The sequence below is a fragment of the Malaclemys terrapin genome, chromosome 4 (assembly GCF_027887155.1).
Source record: "Malaclemys terrapin pileata isolate rMalTer1 chromosome 4, rMalTer1.hap1, whole genome shotgun sequence".
Classification (NCBI taxonomy): Eukaryota; Metazoa; Chordata; order Testudines; family Emydidae; genus Malaclemys; species Malaclemys terrapin.
Window position 1 is genome coordinate 22,469,533 of NC_071508.1, and position 23,536 is coordinate 22,493,068.

The window sequence follows — 23,536 nt, forward strand, 5'->3', positions numbered from 1 at the left end:
AACCCCAGTGTGAATGAGATCTGAACCTGCTCCCCTCCCTGCAGGAACTGGCATAGGGAAACTGGTCAGATTGCAATTAATGGAGGATGGGAGCTTAAATACCTTTGAGGAGCTGACCCTTAGTTCTTCACTATGGTGATCAAGAATTCGCAAATACAAATTGGCCTGGTGGAGGGGGACAGACCGGTTTAATATCAATACTGTATACAGTTCCTTCCATTTAAGGCTCACAAAGCACTTTACAAATAGAGTATGAGCCTCATTAGCACCCCGTGAGATAGGTCAGTTTTATCCTCTTTACATACATGTGCACACCCAAGCAGGGAAACCAAAGGGAATAGAAGTGATTTGATCAAGGTCACTGAGAGTTAGTGCTAGAGCTGGGAATAGAATCTAGATTTCCTGACTCTCTCAAAACAATCCTGATCCACCAAGGTACAGCTCCTTGATTTTTACAAGACCCATTTAACTGCATTAAGGGATTTTTAAATGAAAATATTTATTGGTGCACCAGGGTGGGTCCTGTATTCTCTCTTCCTAGACAGCCATAGATGAGGATGTTCCCTAGTTTTAGCAGCAGTTTCCAGTTCTGCATTTTGCCCAGGTGAGTTTGCTGCTTGGCTACTTGGACAGAGGAGGACTGTATTTCCTCCTTCCGATAGGGCCACCTCACAGGTACCTGTGTGATGTAGGGGTGTGTCTAGATTGAAACCTGATGCCTCATCCTTGGGCTGATGTGGGAGTGGAGGGAGGAGGGACGTGTTCCTTCACGCACACAGCTAATGAAGACAGAGAAAGAAACTCCAGGACTTACTTTCTCAGCTGAAGACAGGAACAAGAGGAGTCTTTTCACCTCTTTCCCCCAGAAGTCTCACCCTAGACCTGTGCTCTGGAGGAGTCAGTCCAGAGCCAAAAGAAGATGAGCTTAACCTGGCGCAAAGGTTTTTACAGGCAGGAAGTAAACAAAACTGTGTGGGAGCTGCCCAGAAGATATACCTCCATCAATCCAGTGGGATCCGGGGCTTATGGCTCTGTCTGGTGAGTAGGTCTTGGCCTTTCTTCTTTCAAGGGCCCTGGCAGGAAGGAACGGGGTGGGGGTATTTAAAGCATGGCTCACGGGAAGAAAACAGGGGAGGTGCCTCTTAGCTGTCCTCCATTATGAAATAAATTTGCATGTTAGATGAAGGTTTGTTTCCTGCCTGCCATACCTTAAGTCACTTTCAGCTTGAGCAGCTGTTCTGCTGTGTGTGTGTTTACTGCCTGAAGAGCTGGGCCTCCCTAACCCTAAATTATTACATTTTGGGGAGAGGTGCTGCTGTACTGATCACCCTCCAGGTGATGGGGACTAGAGGCTCATCCCTTCTGTTTGGTTTTATTTGTTCAGTCCCTTGGTTTCCTCACTCTCTCTGATGAACAGGACAGCCAGCCCCTGCTATGCTCTGTCCCGGGGTAGGAACTAATATAGCCTGTCTAGACTGGAACCTCTTGCCAGTTTAATGATTAATTCTGAGCCTAGGAAGGGACAAGACAGACAGAAAAACAATGCATAGTCATTCAATCCAATCAGCTGGGCAAAGGCAGCTAATACAAAAATGAATGTATAGGGTCAGATTCTGCTCAGTTGCATGTGTGTAAATCTAGAGTAACTCCACTGACCTTAATGAGTTACTCTCAGTTTATGAAATCAGAATCTAGTCCATACACCAATACACGAAGACAAGAGAGAGATTTATTCCCTGTACTAGGTATTCTGCAGGAAATATCCTGCCTGATTGTCATTACCAGGGTCACATAATATACCTAATTCATAGTCCTGGGACCACTGGACTTACACCCTGGTTAGCTGTTTTTTGATGCATAAACAGGGTCTGGAAGATTTGTTTTCTCTACTTGTTTTTCATATTAGACGTATAAATTTTGTCTACTTTAAAAGACAGCAGGTCCCTGGAGAAAGAGTAGAATTATGGCAGCACAAGAAGCAAACGAGAGTCACAGAAAGAAAGTTTTTTTTTCACTCCAATGGCTTGAAATTGTATTTTGGGTCACATCTATTTAACTTCAATAGCTAACATTCTTTCTCCAAAATGTTCGTCTTTATTAACGATTCGACATCTCTGCCCCTTCAATTGCTATGTGCATGCTCCTAATAGGCTTCTCCAGCAAAATCAGGGAAAACCAGACTTAATATTCTTGACATTTGTAAAGATTAAAAAAAAAACACACACACACACACATTTTAAAGGAGGGGGAGAAATGATCTTTCCAGATCTTCTTTATAAAGCCTAAAGCAAAAAGAAAAACACAAACAAAAGAAATCCTTTACTGCTCCCTTAAATAAAACCAGCCTGTAGCTCAGCTGATGTGGAAACTCCCAAAAAACAGCAGCTTGTTTGCCCTAAATGACACCCATTAGACTAAACGGGGAGTGCCAGAACTCCATGGATGACGAATGCTTGCTGGTTTTGGTGCTGATTCCTGGATGAAGTACAAGTGGAAGCTTGTGGAATTAGGATTTGCTGTCCTCTGCTGGGAACCACTGGGATGTTTCTTTCTACAATAGTCCATATATTTGGGTTTCTTTAAAGCTCTATATGCGATTACGGATACTTAAATAGAAGCAAATAGAGCAAGTTACAAAAGCTTCCCTAATTCCCCTGAAAAACTAATTCCTTTGTTAAATTTCTTTGTTAAAATAAAATATTTGTTTAATTTCTATAGCAGATTTCACACGTCTGTATAGAGAGTTAGTTTTGATCAGGTTTGAGTAATTGAGTAATTCTGATGCGGCTGCATCCAGAGGTGGTCTGAGACACACTGAACGAAAATGCTACTGACTAACTTCGCAGGTCAGCCAGGAGCTTGGGAAATTGCTTGTCTGAACCATTAGCTATCATGCAACTATTGCAGATTAGAAACAGTTATTTTGCAGAGTGGTTCCCTCCAACCACCTTTGGAAATCCTAGAGCCACTACTGGTCACCAGAGCAAGAACAGGGGCTGTAGCCTGTTAGTGTGTGGATGGGTGGTGGTAGGGAGCCCTGCTTTCCTTTCAAAGGTGATGAGAAGAGAAAAGGGACCATCTGGTTTCAAACAGGAAGTAGATATGGGATGAAGTGTGCAATGTGATAACGCTGAAATTCACATGGGTTTGGTCACGCTGCACCACTAGCAGTCACAGCAGGAAAGACATGTTGATTTACAGTTCTCTAGTTTAATGAGCTGAGAGAGAAGGAATTGCAAAGTGATGGGAAGTGCACAGCCCAACAAGGAGGCTTGGGCTAGAAAGCCCTGCCTTTCTCTCTCCCTTCAAGAGGCAGCAGCTGGAAGCTGTCAGCCGTAAAACACAGGCAACCTTTCACAGCCATCCAGGGTTGACTGGCTCAGCGAGGTGTGGTGCAGTTCATTATGGAGGTTCCTCTTCAAATGCTTTCACCCTGAAAAGAATCTGAAGAATCATAGCAGTCTCTGGATGACTGCTGCTGATGGCTTTTCTTTCCATCCCTTTGCTGATTATATCGAAGGCCTGCCTTCTCTGCAACTCTGCCACGGGACTTTGAGAGAAGAGGTGTCACTGAATTGCTTCATATGGAGAAATAAATAACAAATATGACTGGGGGACTCTCTTGTACCCTCTTGACAGCATGGGGCTAGGAGCCAAGAACTCCAAAGTGGAGTTCATTCGACTCCAAATCTTGGTTTTGACACTGATTCCCTCTGTTGTCATTTTTGCATCAATTTCATATCTATAGAATGGGGATAATACCTACCTTACCTTATAGCTTTGTTGTGAGCATGAATCTAGTAATATTTATACATTTTTTGAACATGAAAAGCACTTTCAAGTGCTGAATACTATTAACTGTCTTTAAAAAAAAAATCCACCTGTATACACTGTTAATACCAAATGTGTAGCACAAAGTACTTTCATGTTCAGAACACTTTACAAACATTATCAAATTAATTCATAGATTTTTTTTTAAGGCCCTGAGAGATTATTGTGACCATCTGATCTGATCTCCTGCATAACACAAGCCAGAGAATTCCTCCTGGTAATTTCTGCATCAAGCCCATCAATTCTGTTTGGGCTAAAGCATATATTTTAGAAAGACATCCAAATTTTCAAATGAGAGAGAATCCACCACATCCCGAAGTAAGTTGTCCCAGGGCTGACTCTCTCCCAAGCAATAACAGCATTCTGGATGATTCACAGAAAGTGAATATCTCCCCTCTCACAAACACTCACCCCACATTCTCCTGTCCCCAAATTTTAGAAATCCTGAGCAGACAGGTGCAGGGCAAGGGCATAGGAGGAGAGAATCAGCTGGGTTCTCAAGAACCAGTTAGCTCAGAAGAGAAGTGGCTGTCAAAGAATCAGTGGCAGGACACAGTATGTGGGTACAGGATTATGGTTAGCCCTGACTTCCAAGCATCTATCTTCACATTACCCACCATTTCTCTAGCACCAGCCCATCTTCACTGGCTGGAGCAATGGGGCAGTGCTACTGTAACCAACCATGCGCGTTTTAACCTCCCTCAGAGCAGATACAGCTGGTTTAAAATATTGGTAGTAGCATGTTTATACCAGAGATGCAGTAGAAAAAATTGAAGTATAATGCTAGTGTCTATCAACTGCATTTCTTCCATGTACATTGTGGAAAGATCAAGGAAAAATGGAACTTTTTCCTTGATCAGCTCCGGATTCCAGTAGCCATCCCTTCCTCTTAGGCCACTTGTTGGATTAACATTGCATCGTCCATGAAAATTCATTGCTTAACTCAGAACTGGTTTTATCTGTTTGCCACAGTTCAGCCATAGATAAGAAGACGGGGGAGAAAGTGGCCATCAAGAAGCTGTGCCGACCATTCCAGTCGGTGATCTTTGCCAAGAGATCATACAGGGAGCTTATGCTGCTGAAGCACATGCAACATGAGAACGTGAGTCGCTGCCTCTCTCCATGCGGACACAAGAGAGAGGGCTACAGAGCTGCTCCCATTGAGTTACCGTAAGATCAAGTGATAGTGACTTTAGAGATAAAAGCCCTCATGTTTTTCCTGAAGCTGCTGCAAGGTGGGCTTCACTGTCAATCACTCCTGGGGGAATTCTGCGCCACTGCGCTTGCACAGAGTTTATGTCCTCCACAGATTTCTTTGCTTCCCTGCAGAAAAATTACTTTCTGACGGGGAAGCAAAGAGAAGCCACAAAAGCAGTCATGCAACCCTCTCCAGCAGTATGTTTTGGGTGCTCAGGGCAGCCTGTAGAGAGGTAAATCACTATGGGGTAGGGAGCGGGACTGGGGAAGAGCTGGCTGGTGGCTCCTACCTTGTGCCGGGCTCAGCTGCTAGACCCGGCTGGGCTGTGGAGGATGGGACTTCCTCTTCCCCTGCACAGCATCCGGGGCTAAGTCAGATCCACCCCCAGATTTCTCCCTGAGCTGCAGGAAGCTCTGCAAACTCCCCCTGTTTCCTGCACCCATTGTTCCTCAGCTGCAGGGGGAGGGATCCATGTGCAGGGAGCTGTTCCCCCAGCCACCCAACCCCTGTATATTCAGACTCCCTTATACCCAGATCCTCTGCCAAGCCTCACCCCCCTGCATTCAGAACCCCCTCTGAGCCCCACTCCCCCTGCACGTAGATCACCCCGACGAGCCCCCTGCACGTAGATCACCCCGACGAGCCCCCTGCATGTAGATCACCCCGACGAGCCCCCCACACTGAGATCCCCACCCCGACGAGCCCCAACTAGCTGCACCTGGGTCCCCACCCTGACGAGCCCCAACTAGCTGCACCTGGGTCCCCACCCTGACGAGCCCCAACTAGCTGCACCTGGGTCCCCACCCCGACGAGCCCCAACTAGCTGCACCTGGGTCCCCACCCCACTGAGCCCCACTCCCCCCAGGATCTGGACCCCCTCCCCACTGAGCCCCCACACGGACACCCCCCTTGCTGCTGAGCCCCAAGCACTTTCACTTGGACTCCCCAGCAGAGTTCCATTACCATTGCACCCAGAACCCACCAAGAAGTCCCTGTGCATCCACATCCCCCCGGACCCTCACCTGGATCCCCCACTGAGCTGCCCGCACCCAGATTGCCCCACACAGACCCCTCTCAAACCACACCTGGATCCCCCCACCCTAAGCCCCTCCATACTTGGTTCCTGCCTTGCTGAGCCTGCCTGTCCACACCTGGTGCACCTGGCATGGAGGGACCTGGCCCTGGGGTGTTTCTGGGGCAGGCCTGGTCCTTGCACTGTGGCAGGGTTGGGTACAGCCTCACCGCTGAGTCAGTGTCTTTGGGGGAGGGGGAGCTGCAAAGTGATCTCCCACCTCTGTTCAGCCAGTGGCCTGTGCTCCCCACTGCTATGCTGGAGTCTCTACATTTATTTGACAAATAAAATCTGCAGAATTTTAAAATATTGTGCGCAGAATTTTCATTTTTTTAAGCACAAAATTTTTAATCGTTTTGGCACAGAATGCCCCCAGGAATAGCTAATGGACACCCAGCCTGATGTAGAGGGACCCCACCCTTTTTGGAGTTTAGAGGAAAATTCAGTTTCCATGTTCAGTTCCCATTTCCATGGGTTCTTTGTCGCTGTCACCTTGCTATTGCTCCAAGAGTGAAGTTGGACTTGCAGCACAGACAAACGTTCAGTCTGTTTGTAAGAGAGGAAATAGCCTTAAAGCCCATTGACGAGAGTCTAAAGCCCATTGACGAGAGTCTAAATCCCTCACATGGAATCCTAAAGTATCACTGACCCATGACTCTTGAGTTGCGAGCTGTTACAGAGAATACCGCTCTTCCAGTGTGTGTACTTTCCAGTCTTACATTTACCCACTTATCCCACAGGTCATTGGGTTGCTTGATGTCTTTACCTCAGCCACCTCCTTCAATGGATTCCAGGACTTGTAAGTTTTTTGTGGGGGGTTTTACCAAGTGGTTTGCATTCGCTATAGGTTCTGTCGTTGTCCAGGACAATGGCAGATTTAGCACTTGAAGAAGGAAGTTTGTCATGCTGAGAAGCAATCCCATGAGTTGATTTGAAAAGGGGCCAATCTAAAGCCAGAGATATCTGAATAAAATTACATTAGGAAGGTTAGAAGCACAGATCAGCTCCAGTTGGTAAAATCCCTGAGAAAAATATAAGCAAGCAGCTCATACACCCCATATTCTGGGAGAATGGATCAGACGTATTGATTTATATCATGTAAATACCAGAAATTGGTACCTAAATATAATGGTAATGGGCACATTAGATATTCCTAAGATAGAACGATGTATGTTAGCGTAGTGATTTATATGTCATGCTGGTGTATTGAGGGCACAGGGACAATAACAAAATATTTGTCAGATCCTAGACTACTAAAACTGAAACAATTTTAAAAATCTATTTTTTTCCACCCTTTATGTTGATCTGTTTTTGTTTTTCTTGGTGCGGGGGGAGGCTGGGCATTGCCATCAGCTTGGATGGTGAAGCTGGACCAGCCAGGGTTGAGGCACTGTGGGGATCAGTCTGGGACCCGAGACAGCAGTTTTGAAAAATTCTCTTTAAAAATCCATAAGCTATTTCACACACCTGATTTGCTTATCGCTGATGATGGAAGACTTTAAAGCTATGAACAGTGCTTTCTCTCTCGCTCTCATATTTAGTATCTTGCAATGGGCACAATGAGGACGACTGATTTTTCCAAATTCAGGAGAGTAGAAATAACAATTTTCAGAGCAGGTAGCAACTTTAACTTCCTCACTGGTTGTCTTAGTCTAGGGCGGCTCCAGGCACCAGTGCAGCAAGCGCGTGCCTGGGGCAGCAAGCCGCGGGGGGCGGCGTGCCAGTCGCCGTGAGGGCAGCAGTCAGGCAGCCTTCGGCGGCATGCCCGTGGGAGGTCCGCCGGTGCCACGACTTCGGCGGCAATTCGGCGATGGGTACGCCGAAGGCGTGGGACCGGCAGATCACCCGCGGAAATGCCGCCGAATCCGCGTGACCAGCAGACCGCCCACAGGCATGCCGCAGAAGGCCGCCTGACAGCCGTGCTTGGGGCAGCAAAAAACATAGAGCCACGCCAGGTCTTAGTAACCCAGTGACACACTAAGGCTTGCTGCAACTGATCTGATCTTCATAGCGAGAACAAGGCTAGCATGGCTCCCTATGTTTTTCTCCTAGACTCAGGGACTTATCTTACTGCCTTTTAGCTACCTGGTGATGCCGTACATGCGGACAGATTTACAAAAGATCATGGGACATGAGTTCAGTGATGAAAAAATCCAGTACCTGGTCTATCAAATGCTGAAAGGTTTGAAGGTAGGTGGGTCTGGAATAGTCAAAAGCAAGAACTGGTTTCTGAGGGATTTACACATTGAATCATCAGGTCTGCCTTACGAGTAGACTTCGCTCTGTATTATCCCTGAGTGGACCCTTAAATCATGGACAGACTAACCTGTAGGATCATCCTTATGATACAATTCATGTCTCCATGCTTATCCATTGAAAAGTCATTTTTCCTGCTGAACTAATCTGGATCTAACACACATCAATCGGAAGTAGAGTTGGGCACGAAATGGTTATCCCATCCCATGAAACTTTGAGATTTCAAGTGTTTTCCTGGTCTGCAATGGGATGAAACTGAGACGTTTCAATTTTTTTGATGAAAAACTAGAGGCCTGGGCTACACTGGGGGGGGGGGAGGGTTCCGAACTAAGATATGCAACTTCAGCTACGCTATTCGCGTAGCTGAAGTCGAAGTATCTTAGTTCGACTTACCTGGCCATCCTCACGGCAGTGAATCAACCGCCGTGACTCCCCCATCAACTCCGCTTACTCCTCCTGCCGAGGTGGAGTACAGGCGTCGATTTGGGGATCAATTTATTGTGTCTAGATGAGACGCGATAAATCGATCCCCGATACATCGAACACTATCTGCCGATCCGGACTAGCCAATAGCCCAGCATTAGGGCAGCCATAACCACTGGGCTGTTGGTTATTCTGGGATAGGTGTCTCTCTCTGGTTTCCCATCTTGAGAAACTTTTGCTGATAGAAGTTTCATTGCAACTGATACGCTCCCGCAGAAACATTTTGTTTTGACAAATTGTTATTTTCTGACCCCAAAAAAAGGCTAATTGAAAAATTCCTGACCTGCTTTCATTGAAAACTTATACTTCAGAAGTATCAGAGGTGGCTTTGGTTTTTCATATTGGTCATCAGGTGACTTAACCAATTCAATCCATCATAAGTCATGCAATTTCTTGCTAGGAAGGCAGTTGGCTTGTTCTGTTCAAGTCCCCACAGCCCAAGATTCCTTAGCAAAACTATTGATGGTGGCAAGAGGCTTTTAGCAAGTGGAGCGTCTGTTGGTTCCCTCATTCCATCTGCTTTTAGAGAAAACACATGGAACGCAATTTCCTCAGTTACTATGAGCCAAGAATGTCCGTTTTTAAACCAACAATGACGAAGTGGAATGGTAAAAGACAGCCCCTTATAACAATCTGAACACTGAACTGTGTAACTAATGATTAATAATACTTCACACTAGACTGCCCTCCAGCTACAATTCTCACAGTGCTTTATGAACATTAGGGACTTAAACTCCACAATGCCTCTTTCCCCAGATCACTGTGAAACCCAGATGGGGGAAACCAATGCACAAAGAGGTTAAATGACTTGCCCAAAATCACTTAGTGAGCATGGGGAGAGGTTAGAGTAGTAGAACCAATATCTCAACTCCTAATCTTGTGCTTTAGCTGCTAGACTCTGTTTCCTTCCTATATGACTTGATAGGTAGAATAACCACAACTCATGCAATTTAGTGATTACATTCCTTCTTACAATGAGCCCTTACCTGCTCACTAGATAAGTTTGAGGCTTCTAAGATGATAGTTGATTTAAGTAACTTTCATGCCATACCAGCTATGCCTCTTCAAGGAGTGTTCTAATTCCAGCTATTGTAGAGAACGTAGTGTAGGGAATGGGTTTCACTTGGGTTTCTAGCAGGAGTTTCTTCTTCCTATTTGTGACCTGTGCTGTAGAGCCACAGAGTTGGGAGTGGGGATTTTGCAGAAAAAGAATGTAGGTTGCTTTGGTCTCAATAGACAGGCTCTGTTGCTAACACGTGTTTCTCCTATGGGGAAGTGAAAGATTTGCTTGCTGGTGATCACACTGTGGCTTCCCTTTTCATTGCAGTACATTCATTCTGCTGGAATCATTCACCGGGTAAGTTCATGTGCACTGTTACTGTGCTTTTATTTCTGTTCTCTGGGAGAAGCACAACTCAGCCAGAGTGTTAACAGCTTCTCCCATCGCCTTGAACGTATTCTCACTAAGAGCCTTGGCCTTAAGTTCTCCCTAAACTACTTCTACCTCTTCCCTTTTGCTGCCTCATTCCCTTCCTACCTGTGATGGCCTGGATTTGCTCCGTGGGCAATGCAATATTTTGCAACAGGCTGTGGAGAATTTTGTAATGCCTTCCGATTAATGAAAGATGCTTCAGTAAAGAAAATAATCCTTGTAACTACTCTGGGATGTTGTCTCCACTGCTGTGGCAAGAGTGGATTTGGGATGCGATGATACAACAAACCAAAGGCCAAGCTGAGACTTGGCTGAGATTTACATTGTTGAATTGCAATTTGCTTTGTGTCCTGATTGCTCTGCTCTCGTCTGCTGCAGGACCTGAAGCCAGGCAATCTGGCTGTGAACGAAGACTGTGAACTAAAGGTAGGAAAGAAGGTGCCACTTCATGGCTTGCGAAACACGCGGCGTGTTGGGTGGCTGGTGAACCGCTCTGAGTGCGTGAATCCTGTTGTTAACGCACCAGTGTAGTTCCTAATGCATCCTGAGGCCCATGTTCAGCAAGGTATTTAACACCGTGTCTGTTGAATCAATGGGACTATTCATGTGCTTGATGTTCGGACATGCTCCAGTACCTTGCTGAATCAGGGCCTGAGGCTGGAGTGAACATCCTGCACTGGGTGCAGTTCCTACTGCACTCTGACGTGCACAGCAATACCTTACAGAAATTCAATGCCCTAGGGCCACATCTATATTAGAAGAATAACCCAAGGATGATAACCGAGGGCAGCCACAGTTCCCCTGTGTTCCCATCGGCTAGAGCTGAAGACCTATTGTAGACAAAGCCATTTTCAACTCCTGGTAGAAAAGGCTTGTTAGAGCCCGGGTGGAAGGAAGGGCCTGCTTTGCTGGGAATTGCTAAAAGCGATTTGGCCCTGTCTACGCTAAAGGTCAGGCCAAAGCATTTCCAGCTCCCGCTGGAGGAACATTGGTAGCAACAGGACGTTTTCGTAGGAGAGGTGGGGTTGGAGAATGGCTTGGCTTACAGGACACAGAACAGTCCTGTGAAAAATAAGGATCACCACCTTCCTAAAACATATGTTCTATTGGTCACACACACTACAGATTTCTTCTGCGGGGCTGCAGGCTACAACTGGTTTTGGAGCCTGGCTGTAATTCACAGTGCAATTAAGACAAACCTGTTCGAACCGTTGGCTGGGGTGGCTCTAGTGTAGCAGTGAGGCTATAGCTCTCTGATGGGATCCACTTCATATCCTCATGGAAACAGGTTCTCTTTTGCCTGCAGGATTTCTTTTCCTTCCCTCACCGTCTCCCTCCTCCGTTGATCTGTAGATCTTGGACTTTGGCTTGGCGAGACACACAGATGCTGAGATGACTGGCTACGTTGTGACCCGTTGGTACAGAGCACCAGAAGTCATTCTGAACTGGATGCATTACAACCAGACCGGTGAGTTAAATCCCGTCAGCTGTGGCTTTCTGGAGATCATCACTGCGACTCCCTCTGGAGGGTTAGTGTGGATCACACACAACCCTCCTCTATTGGCTGTTAAGTTGAGGAGGAACAAAAAGCACCTTATCTCCAGCAGCAGTTATGAGGCTCCCGGCTAATCAAGCATCAGGAGACCGCTCCACCCAAAGCTGTCACCATTGGGAAAGCTGAAACCCAAGGTTGTAGTAACCAAGAAGCTACAGCGGTGGGAGAAGGGGGTTGAGGGTGGGAGCAAAACCACGCCAATGACTAAATAACTCAGCAGACATTACTGTAGTCCCCAAAGCAGGACAAAGCCCCTGAACTGTGTTTCTCCTCCGTCTCCCGGCCTTGTTCTTTTCTCATGTGCCTCTCGGTTTTTTCCTGCACAGTGGACATCTGGTCTGTTGGTTGTATCATGGCAGAAATGCTGACTGGGAAAACCCTGTTTAAAGGAAAAGATTGTATCCTTTCAAATTGGGGCAAACTCCTCTGGGGTGGCCCAGAAGCCCTGTAGCTGTGCCTGAAACGGACACTCTGGGTACTTGTGACTGGGTGTTTACACAGGCATGTGAGGGTGGGGATACTGGGGGAGGAGGGTGTCAACTTGGTACACTGAGGTAAATTCTGCCCTGTGTCCTCTTGCAAGCATACTGCCCTGGCCAGTCAGTGGCATTCTGTGCTGTGGGGAGGAACTGAGGTTATCCATGCAGGGCCCCAAGCCCATTGCAGAACACAGCTCTGTGAGGGCTGCTTGCACACCATGGCAGAAGGGGGCTGGGAGCAGGCCCTGTGGATGCACAGATCCAGCCACCAAAGCCTGCCTAGGAAGGTCACAGCAGCTGGGAGCTATTGCAGCTCTGACTCTGCATTAGGCGTCCCAGAGCCATTTGGAGTAAAGATTCATTCTCCTTAATCCTCACAGACCTTCCTAGCCACACAGCCAGCATACTTGGGCTGTTGGCTAGGTCCAAGATTTGGCCCTAAATAACCTTTAACTCAGCCTGCCAGATCTAGATCAGCTGACCCAGATCTTGAAAGTAACCGGACTCCCAGGAGAGGAGTTCGTGCAGAAACTGGAGGACAAAGCGGTAAGGAAAACACTGTGCCTGAGGCTGTACTTCTGAATGCATTGCTGTGGAAACCACATGAAAATAAGTTATTTTTACATTGTCTTTGACATGTGCCTGCATGTGGTTTTTAGTAACATAAATCATCCTAACTAAGGCAGTGGCCTTGGCATCTATCCCTGCAAGTGGCACCTCCAAACCATTCGACTTTAAAAGAAAGTCCTATTTACCAATGAGTGAAAGTATTCCTTTAAAGGGGGTGAACAGAGAGTGTAGGAGTTGAGAGTCAGGACTCCTTGGTTCTGGGCCAGAGGCAGCTGGCGACTCATTGTGTGACCTCGGGCAGATCATTCCACCTCTCTGTAACCCAGTTGAGCCCTCTGTAAGCTTGGGATATTTTTGTACCTTACAGGGGTGTCATAGGGCTCTCTTATTTGTAAGAAAACCAACCAGTTCCTCACATGAAAGAGGCCCACAGAAATGTGGAGTCTTGGATAATTTACTACTATCCTGCTCATCTAGGCAAGGCCCCGATGGACTTTTCTACAGTCCCCTTTGTCTGACTTCAGCATGTCTGTATGCTGTGCATTCCTCTCTCTCTTTCAGGCTAAGAAGTATATCCAGTCCCTTCCCAAAATTCCCAAAATGGATTTATCCCGGCTTTTCCCCAAAGCCAATCCTCTGGGTAAGTCATCTTCATTATTTCTCCCACGCCACTTCCAGTCCATTATAAGGCAGATTGTCACAATGTTCGTGGACTCCAGGACTTTTCCTTTCTCTTAGACCTCATGACTTCTTGCTGCCTGTGCCCCCTACAGGGGCTAATGATGTTTCTCTTGCTTATCAGCCCTTTCCACGGGGGCTGACAATACGTAAAATTAAGTGGCAAAACAATTATTATTGACATTAAAATAGCAGTTTTCTGCTGTTCTTTGTGCTCTCCCTTCCCCTGCCCTTAAAATAACAAGACCCAGGACTTTTGGCACTTTTCCCAAACTTGTGAATTTTTTCTCATGACTGCGAACCCAGCCTTATTCATAAATATCTCTCAGCTCCGTAGTGCTGTGGTGGCGGGGAGAATGGGACTAACTTAAGTGCAGAATGTTAGTCCATCTGGAGACTTCTGTGGTGCCTCTTCCAAGCTCACTTTTTCCTACAGTCAAAGGAACCTAGTTCTATGAACAAATTTAGAAGGAAACTTCTGGTCTTACACACACTTGTGAGGACAGGATGGAGACACACCTGTGAAGGGAAGACAATCCTATACAACCCAGTTCACTTTGGTTTCCAAGAATCCAGAGGTCATTAGATCCTGGCTGGGGTCATTAGATTTACTGAACTGAAGGCCACATTTGCCTTAAATCAGGAGCTCGAGGGCCACACCTAATTTGCTTAAAATGGAGCAGATGGCACCTGCATTCATAATTCATGTACAGCTCACAGCATGCGATGCTCCCTCGTAAGCCAAGTGGCATGGCTTCTTGTCCGAAGAGAGACCATTGTGTAATGGAACCTGGAGAATGCAGCTTCCCACACCTTCCTATGGAAAGAGGCCAGTAGCTGATCACACTGTAGAACTCTCTGGGCCCCAGTTGGCCAGTGGAATGTACTTTGGCCACAACTGAGCTCCAGGATCAAGTTGCCTAGAGCAAACCAGGCGGTATCCATGTTACCCCTCTTTCCTTTGTTCTTTTCCCAGACCCAAGGCAGCGCGATCTTTGGCAAGGGGCACAGAGAGTTGCATACACTGCTTCAGCCACCTTTTACTAGGGAAAGTATATGAATCACTTCCCAACTGCGTATCAGATATCGGGACATTTTTTATACAAAGTTGGTAACTGAAATTTGTTTATGCGTTCATGGTAAAAAGTAAGCCTCCTACAATGAACTGTTTCCCCTCATAGGTCATAGATTTGGGTAAGCAGAGCTCCACCAAACTCTGAAACTTTAAAGCAGTAAAACCAAGAAGGAAATCAGCCTGCCTTTGGCATTTCCTGCCTTCCTGTTTACCAACCCTAGTATAGATTACTGTATAGATTACTTGGGTTGCTTATATTTGCTTTGTAAAATACTTTGCCACACCCCCCCCCAACACAGATCGGAACTGAAAGAATTTTAAACTTGAAGTCACTTCTCACTATTGATGTCCTCGAAGCTTGCTTGGTTTCAACAATGAAGCTAGATAGCTCTGTTTTATTTTTCCCTCCCTAATTTTCAATAACTCGCACGAGGTTATGTTTAGGTTCGCAACGCTGCAGGGGAAAGCTTAAATGACAGAAAAAAAACATTAAACTGTGAAACATTTCTTCTCTTTGTGTTTTGTATCCCTTCTCCCTTTCCATTCTTTCAAACAAAATTTAAGTTTGGGATATAAACTAGCTGATGTTTGGCCTGTTGATTTTAGTGCCGCTGTACTGATGGGAACTTCTGCCCACTAGAAACCCATTATATTCTTGGATGCTAGGAACATGAGCCCCAAGGTCCTCGCAGACTTTATATGCAGGACATCCTAAATATCATTGCTTCACTCACCTAGCCAAGTATTCCCATCCTTCTGCAGCGGTGGACCTGCTCGACAAGATGCTGCAGCTGGATGTGGAAAAGCGTCTCACAGCCACAGAAGCTCTGGCCCACGCGTATTTTGACCAATTCCGAGACATTGAGGAGGAGACGGAGGCCCAGCAGTCCTACGACGATTCGTTGGAGCATGAGAAGCTTTCCATAGATGAGTGGAGAAGTAAGATGTTGAACTTTTATGGGTTGCTGTCAGTACCTTGTGTGGAACTTCCTAGTCCCTCCCACTGTCCTGTATGTACCTGCTGAGTATGCCTGATGTCACCCCCACTCCCGTATGCGGCCCCCTACGCACATCCTGCTGATGTAGTCTCATGCCCATCCTCTTCCCCTAGCCTCTAAGCACTCATTGAAGATACCTTTTGCCTACATCTTTCCAACACCCAGCTATATTTTATCCTTTCAGCCTCCATGTGATGTACCCCTACATCTGAAATCTGCCCCCAGCTCTTATTTGCCCTCATGCTCACGCTCTCTTTAACACCCTCTAGAATCATGTGACAGTATTATTTTATATACGCTATTGATACTCATTATCATGTTGTTCATTTTCAAGGGCATACATACAATGAGATTCAGTCCTTCAGTCCGATTGCCCGGAAGGACTCCAAGAGGCGGAGTGGTATGTCTTTGTAGTGGCTGGGCCAGCCAAGGTTGGGGCTCAATCCCCCTGCTGGGTCACAAAAGAGGACGCCTGTCAGGATTTGGACCACCCCAGGGTCAGATATTTATCAATATGGGCGTGTGGAACTTCTGTGCATGTGTGGAACACAAGGATGTTGAATACACAAGAGTGTTGGGCTTTGTCCTGTGGGAGGAAACTGCACCAGAAACATCTTTCAGTGCCAAAGATGAATGTATTTCTCATTAAAACCCCAGATGGAAGAATTTTACCTGGTGTTTCTTTGTTTTCTTACTCATTTGCACCAGTTTTTAATTGGCTCTTAACTTGGTTTTCAAGAGTTCGGGTCATAGACACCGAGTTTCTAATCTGCCGGGGGGTGCTCCGCCCACGCCCCACCCCATCCCTTCTTCCAAGGCCCCGACCCCACTTAGCCTTGCCCAGTTCTGCCCCCTCCCCTGAGCATGCTGCTCCCTCGCTCCTTCCCCCTCCCCTCCAGTGCCTCCTGATGCTGTGAAACAGCTAATCCTTCGGAGGCACTGGGAGGGAGGGGGAGCAGGCACTGATCACTGGGGCCCGCTGGCAGGCAGGAGGTGCTGGGGGGAGGTTCTGGTAGGGGAGCTGCCGGTGGGTGCTCGGCACCCACCATTTTTTTCCCCGTGGGTGCTCCAGCCCTAGAGCATCCACGGAGTAGGCGCCTATGGTTTGGGTGTTTCAGTGGGTCCTTCTCACTGTTCCTTCAATGTGCTATTTGCTTCTTCATCAGTTCTTCTAGGAAAGCAATTAAGACTTGCAGGTGGCATCACAGTGACTCGGGCAGGAAAACAGAGTTTATTTGAGAAGCCATCCAGCAGGTTTACTAGTTAGAGAGAGGAAGTCAGAACTGACAGGCTATACCACAAACTCATTATGTGAAGGCTGGCAAGATTCTTAAGACTGAGTTTCCAAAAAGGGCCTTTAATTTTGGGTTCCTCTGTTCTTTGGTTTCCAACTTCAGACACCTTAGCCAAATTGTTTGAACTTGGGTGTTTACATTTAGGCACCAAAATCCAAGTTGCCTAATATTCAGAAGTGCTCTGAGATCAGCTTCAAATGAAGAGTCCTGCATAAGTACAAAGAACTGTTCTGTCTCCCATTAATATTTCTGTAACAGATGTAAAAGTATGTTTTATTCTTTAAAGTAATGTAGTAGATGGGTATAGAGGCAAAAACTGACAAAACGCATTTATTGAATTATTATATATTTGAATTTTTTTACACAGAGTTAGAAAGAAATTCAAAATATTTTTTTAAAATTCATGCAGTTGGCAGCCTGGAGGTATCTTTGTAGCTAAGCCAGGCTTTTCAGTGTAGCATCAAAAAGTGCAGGGATTGGTTCTTGGCCCTATTCTATTTAACATTTTTTTTATCTATGACCTGGAAGATCACATAAAACCATAATTGATAACATTTGCAGATAACACACAAATTGGGGGAGTGGTAAATAATGAAGAGGACAGGTCACTGATTCAGAGTGATCTGGGTTGCTTTGTAAACTGGATGCAAGCAAACAATGTGCATTTTAATAAGGCTAAATGTAAACGTATACATCTAAAACCAAAGGATGTAGGCCATTCTTAAGGGATGGGGAGCTCTATCCTGGGAAGTGGTGACTCTGAAAAAGATTTGGGGTCATGGTGGACAATCAGTTGAACATCAGGTCATCATGTGATGCTACAGCCTAAAGAGCTAATGAAATCCTGGGATGCATAAACAGAGGAATCTCCAGTAGGAGTAGAGGTTATTTTTCCTCTGTATTTGGCCCTGGTGCTGGAATACTATGTCCAGCTCTGGTGCCCACAATTCAAGAAGGATGTAGATAAACTGAAGAGGGTTCAGAGAAGAACCACAAAAATGGTTGAAGGATTAGAAAACATGCCTTGTAGTGTGAGACTGAGCTCAATTTGTTTAGCTTAACAAAGAGAAGGTTAAGGGGTGACTTGATCGCAGTCTATAAGAATCTACATGGGGATCAAATATTTAACAATGGGCTCTTCAGTCTAGCAGAGAAAGGTCTAACTTCCAATGTCTGGAAGTTGAAGCTAAACCAAACTTGTACTCATTTAAAAAAAAAATAATACAAAGTTAGTCTGACAGGATCTATTTCTCATAAACCCAAATTGATTTCCATTAATTACATTGCCGTCCTTTAATTTTATTAATCGAGTCCCATATCAGCAGCTCCATTCTTGCCTGGGATTGATGTCAGGCTGACAGGCCTATAATTACCCAGGTTAACCCATTTACCCTTCTTAAAAATTGGCACAAAATTAGCTGTCTTTTGGAACTTCCTCAATATACCAAGGCTTATTGAAAATCAACATTAAAAATTTATTAGTGCAGTAATCATTTGCCATATAGAATATCAAGAAAGAAATTAAATTATTTGGGGGGTACAACGGTGATATAACCAGGAGTAACTAAATTAAGCTAAGTGTAGCGGGAATCACCTGATCTGGCTTTGGGCCCTTCCGTTGCTTCAGTTTCCCCTCCTCAGGTAGGAGAACATAAGAACATAAGAACGGCCGTACCGGGTCAGACCAAAGGTCCATCTAGCCCAGTATCCTGTCTACCGACAGTGGCCAATGCCAGGTGCCCCAGAGGGAGTGGACCAAGAGGCACCTGGCAAAAGGGCCTGCACAGATGTATCCAACCATGCCATCAGTCAGTGGATAATGTTATCCACCTTATCCAAGTGTCTACACTACAAGGGCTACAGTGACACAGCTGTGGTGCTGCAGCTATTCTGCTGTTGAACAGATGCTTGCTACAATGATGGAAAAAGTTTTACTGTGTCACTAGCAAATCCACCCCCTTGAGAGGCGGCAACTAGATTGATGGAAGAATTCTTCCTTCAACTTAGCAGTGTCTACGCTGGGGCTCAGGTCAACGTAACTGCTTCTCTTCCTCATGGGGTTTCAGAGCCATGACCTCTGTCCAAGTGGGAACATCTACATGGCTAATTTTAGCCTTGTAGCACAAGCCTTGCAAGCCCAAGTCAATTGACCCAGGCTCTGAGACTCATTGCTGTGGAGGGGGGAGAGTTTCAGTGTAGAGCATTTTGGATACATCTGACTCATTGCTGAAGGGCAGTTAGAAGGAACTGAGGGTGAATGGGTCGTGCTGACCTTTGGGGAGGAGGTGCATGGGCAAGCAGAGTGCATGTGCGACCCTTACTGGACATTGCTATTTGAACTTCTGAACTCCTGTGCAAGGGTTGCTGCTTCACAATAAGTGGAAACCACATGCCCCGGAACTTGAAGAATCTTTATATTTTTCTTAGAATGTCCTCTGCATATTCCCACTCATGGGACAGTTTGGTGAGCAGTAGCCCTTCAATGGACAGTGGGACTCGGAGTCCTAATTGACTTGGGATTGAAGTATTGCCCTAACAAAGTGAGCATCCAATCTAGACACTAGGCCTAAGGAATAGTATTTTGTAAATGTGTCAAGCCTCCATGAAGCAGCCCTACAGATCTCAGTAATTGGAATGTGTCCATTGATGTGCTATAGAGGTAGCCACTGCCCTGGTGGAATGTGATCTTATTCCAATAGTGAAAGGAATAGATACTAGTTTACAACTTTCTTCCATACACAGTCTAAACCATCTAGATAATGACTGTGAAGATATAGCCTAACCCTTACCATTAAGATAGTAGTCTAAAGTTTTCTTAGCACCTAAAGTATGTAACTTTGATTTCCCTATGTGAGTGTGAGGTCTAGGGAAGAAAATTGGCTAAATGTATGATTAATTTGGAAGTCAGATACAAAGATGGGAAGGAATCTAGGGTTAGGACAAAGTACAACTTTATCCTTGTGAAAGATAGCGAAGGGTGGAGCTGTCAGGAAGATATGTAACTCACTCACTTACTTGGCTGATGTTACTTGGCTATTATAAAAGCTGTTTTATCAGAGAGGTGGAACAGAGAACAACCAGCCATAGGTTCAAATAGAGGCTTCATGAGCTGCTTTAGGACTTGAGGTCTCATGATGGAACCAATGTCTGACTGGTGGGTAAATGTTGGCAAGTCCCTTCATTAATCTCTTAACTGTATTATGTGCAAAGACAGATTTATTATCTGTGAATGCATGATGTGCTACTATAGCCTCTAAATGTTCTTTTAAAGAAGGTATGGAAAGACCTGATAGTTCTTCTTCGAGTGCTTGCTCATATCCATTCCATTAGGTGTGTGCGCGCCGCGTGCACGATCGTCGGAAGATTTTCTACCCTAGCAACACCGGCGGGTCGGCTGTGGAGCCCCCTAGAGTGGCGCCTTCATGGCGCTGAATATATACCCCAGCCGACCCAGCACCCCCTCAGTTCCTTCTTACCGCGCCTGACGGTCGTTGGAACTGTGGAGCGCTGCTTAGCTGTTCTCCACTCTCCCTAGCTTAGTTTGTTGTATCACAGTTATAGTTATAGTTATAGTTCTAGTGTTTATAGTTAAATAGTTAAATAGTTTAAAAGTTGTTCTAGTTGTTCTAAGTAGTTCAGGGGATTAAGGGGGTCGTCTCCCCCTTTCTCCCCCGGCCGCGGGGCCGGGCTCATGCCCAACGCTCCCGGCTTCAAGCAGTGCGCCTCCTGCGCTAAGCCTATGCCCACGAGCGACCCGCACGACTCCTGTCTGAAGTGCCTGGGAGAGTCCCATCAAACAGACAAGTGCAAGATCTGTAAGGCCTTCAGACCAAGGACCAAGAAGGAGCGGGACTTTCGGCTCCGGCAACTCCTGATGGAGGCGGCACTTAGTCCGGACGCTCCATCTACAAGTCAGGCCCCGGCACCTAGCACCTCGGTGCGCAGTGCCCCGGCGGCACCGGCTATGACGACCACGCGAGTGGCGTCAGACAAGCCTCCCCGGCACCGGACCTCGTCGGCACAGCAAGCAGTGCCTCGGCGCCGGTCATTATCCCCGGGGCATAAAAAAGCCCATAAGACGGGGACATCCGTGCCGAAGACGCCGGCTCCCCCAGTGCCGGGGGTAGAGCCGCGTCCGCCGGTGGAGCACCGGAAACAGGTGCCTCCAGCACCGTCGACTCCAGCGCCGAGGCCGTTGAGTCCGGTGCAGATAGCGTCTCCACCGAGACCGGCGGTGATACAGTGCCTCCCGTCGACTCCAGAGACCTTCGCGGCGGCGAGAGACTTAATAGCTCTCACGGAGCCGGCACCGCCTCAACCACCGGCACCGACTGCACCGTTGACTCGCCCGGTCCAGTCGAGGGGGAAACCTGCCTTGATGCGCCCTCCATCGCAAGGGCTGGAACCTCGGCACCGATCCAGGTCCCGAAGCAGGTCCCCACGCCGCTCGCAGTCCCGGCACCGAATATCGCCTCGGCACCGGTCGTACTCGCAGCCAAGATCTTCTTCGCGGCACCGCTCTACGTCTCGGCACCGCTATGATCGTCGGCACCGATCAACGTCGAGACGTAGTTCTCGGCACCGCTACGGTCGACGCTCGACGTCGAGAGGCCGCTCCCGGCACCGGGCATACTCCAGGTCCTCGTCGAGGTCCAGATCCGACTCCCGGCACCGACGAGGTCATCGGCACCGGTCGCGGTCCCGGCACCGATCGCCGGCACCGCGTAGAGATAGATCATCTCCGGACCGGCACCGTGCGGCACCGCAGCCAATCGGAATCGTCTCGACGCTCTCGGCACCGCCGTGGCCATCGAGATCGGAGTCCCACTCCTCGGAGGACCTCTCGAGATCGGCATACCCCCCTCAGGGGCAAGCCGAGGAACAGGACTTGGGCCATTGGCAGGAGATGGCAGAGGACCATTCTCATGGCCCATCTCACTGGTCGTTTTGGACCCCGTGGGCGTACCATCAGGCGCAAGGGGCTCCAATTGCTTCGACCTCTCGCTCCGGTCACTCCATCAGAGGGGCCCCGGAGTCCACCATTTCGCGGCCTCCGCCAGGGGGCATGGAGGCTTCTGTGTCCGCACCACCTGACGCCCTGGACCCAGGCGCAGGTGATGCTCCAGCCCAGGAACAGAGAGACCAGGACCAGCCCTTGGATCCTGTTCCACCGGAGGCATCTTCCTCTTCTTCTCCGGATGAGGCAGTGGCGGGCACATCGTGCACAGGCCCACCTCCAATAGATCTTCGGGCTCACCAGGATCTTCTGCGCAGGGTGGCCCGTAATATGGACCTGCAGGCGGAGGAGATAGTGGAGGTGCACGACCCGATCGTGAATATCCTTGGAGCGGATGCCCCATCGAGGGTAGCGTTACCCCTGATCCGCACGATACAAATCAATGCGGATACGATATGGCAAACTCCTGCCTCTATCCCACCCACAGCGAGAGGGGTGGAAAGGAAGTACTTTGTCCCATCTAAGGACTATGGGTACTTGTATACCCACCCCCAACCGTGTTCACTGGTGGTGGAATCAGTGAACGCACGAGAGCGCCACGGCCAGCAGGCTGCAGCGCCTAAATCAAAAGAGGCTAAGCGGCTCGATTTGTTTGGCTGTAAGGTATACTCAGCCGGAGGGCTACAACTTAGAGCGGCAAACCAACAGGCGCTACTGAGCCGCTACAATTTCAACTCCTGGAACTCTATGGGAAAGTTTAAGGAGTTGATTCCCCAAGAGTCCAGGGAAGAGTTTGGGGCCATGGTAGAGGAGGGCAAGAAGGTGGCTCGGACCTCCTTGCAGGCCTCCTTGGACATAGCAGACTCAGCTGCGAGGACCCTGGCTTCGGGTATCGCTATGCGCAGGATCTCCTGGCTTCAGGTTTCGGGTTTGCCTCCGGAGCTGCAGCAAACCCTACAGGATCTGCCCTTTGAGGGACATGGATTGTTCTCGGACAAGACGGACTCTCGCCTGCAGAGCCTCAAGGACTCGAGAACAATCATGCGCTCCCTGGGGATGCATGTTGTGGGCCCTCAGCGCAGACCATTTAGGCCGCAGCCTCAGCGCTTCTACCCCCCCCCGCCTCGTCAGAGACAAGACTCGGCCCGGAGGCGAGGGCGAGGTGGTAGGAGAAGATGGGCTGGCCCTCAACCCGGTCAGAACCAGGGGCCACCAAGACCACCTTCAGGTCCTAGACAGAACTTTTGAAGGTGCGGTCGAGGACGGCGCCCCAGTCATCCCCCAGGATCCAGCCCCCTCCTTTCAGGATCGTCTCTCCCACTTCCACCGCGCTTGGTCCCTTATAACTTCGGACTGTTGGGTCCTCCGCACGGTGGAGAGGGGATACGCTATCCAGTTTTCTTCTATCCCCCCCTCCCACCCCCCTTCCCCGTCCCTCTTCAGGGACCCTTCTCACGAGCAACTTCTTATACAGGAGGTTTCTACGCTCCTGGCCATGGGGGCCATAGAGGAGGTTCCGATAGAGTTAAGGGGCAGGGGATTTTATTCCCGTTACTTCCTGATCCCCAAGTCCAAAGGAGGTCTGCGGCCCATCTTGGACTTGCGCGGACTCAACAAATTCGTAGTAAAGTTGAAGTTCCGCATGGTCTCTCTGGGG

At 47.9% G+C, this 23,536-nt stretch overlaps 1 protein-coding gene across 1 annotated transcript; it reads left to right on the forward strand.

Annotated features, from left to right (window-relative positions):
* The first annotated feature begins 736 nt into the window (after positions 1 to 736).
* Positions 737 to 16,298, forward strand: MAPK13 (mitogen-activated protein kinase 13). Its single transcript, XM_054024934.1, has 12 exons — positions 737 to 1,038; positions 4,804 to 4,933; positions 6,842 to 6,900; positions 8,183 to 8,291; positions 10,168 to 10,197; positions 10,651 to 10,698; positions 11,626 to 11,740; positions 12,154 to 12,225; positions 12,773 to 12,852; positions 13,438 to 13,516; positions 15,392 to 15,568; positions 15,962 to 16,298. Exons 1-12 carry the CDS (start codon positions 920 to 922, stop codon positions 16,039 to 16,041), a joined length of 1,098 nt encoding a protein of 365 aa, XP_053880909.1. The 5' UTR covers positions 737 to 919; the 3' UTR covers positions 16,042 to 16,298.
* The last annotated feature ends 7,238 nt before the right edge of the window (positions 16,299 to 23,536 follow it).

What these genes read in the sequence shown, in the direction of transcription:
- MAPK13 (XM_054024934.1), top strand. Translation starts at nt 920, where the DNA reads ATGAGCTTAACCTGGCGCAAAGGTTTTTACAGGCAGGAAGTAAACAAA. An exon ending in GATGCATTACAACCAGACCG is followed by an intron (nt 11,741 to 12,153) that starts GTGAGTTAAATC and finishes TTTCCTGCACAG; the next exon opens with TGGACATCTGGTCTGTTGGT. An exon ending in TTCCATAGATGAGTGGAGAA is followed by an intron (nt 15,569 to 15,961) that starts GTAAGATGTTGA and finishes TTCATTTTCAAG; the next exon opens with GGCATACATACAATGAGATT.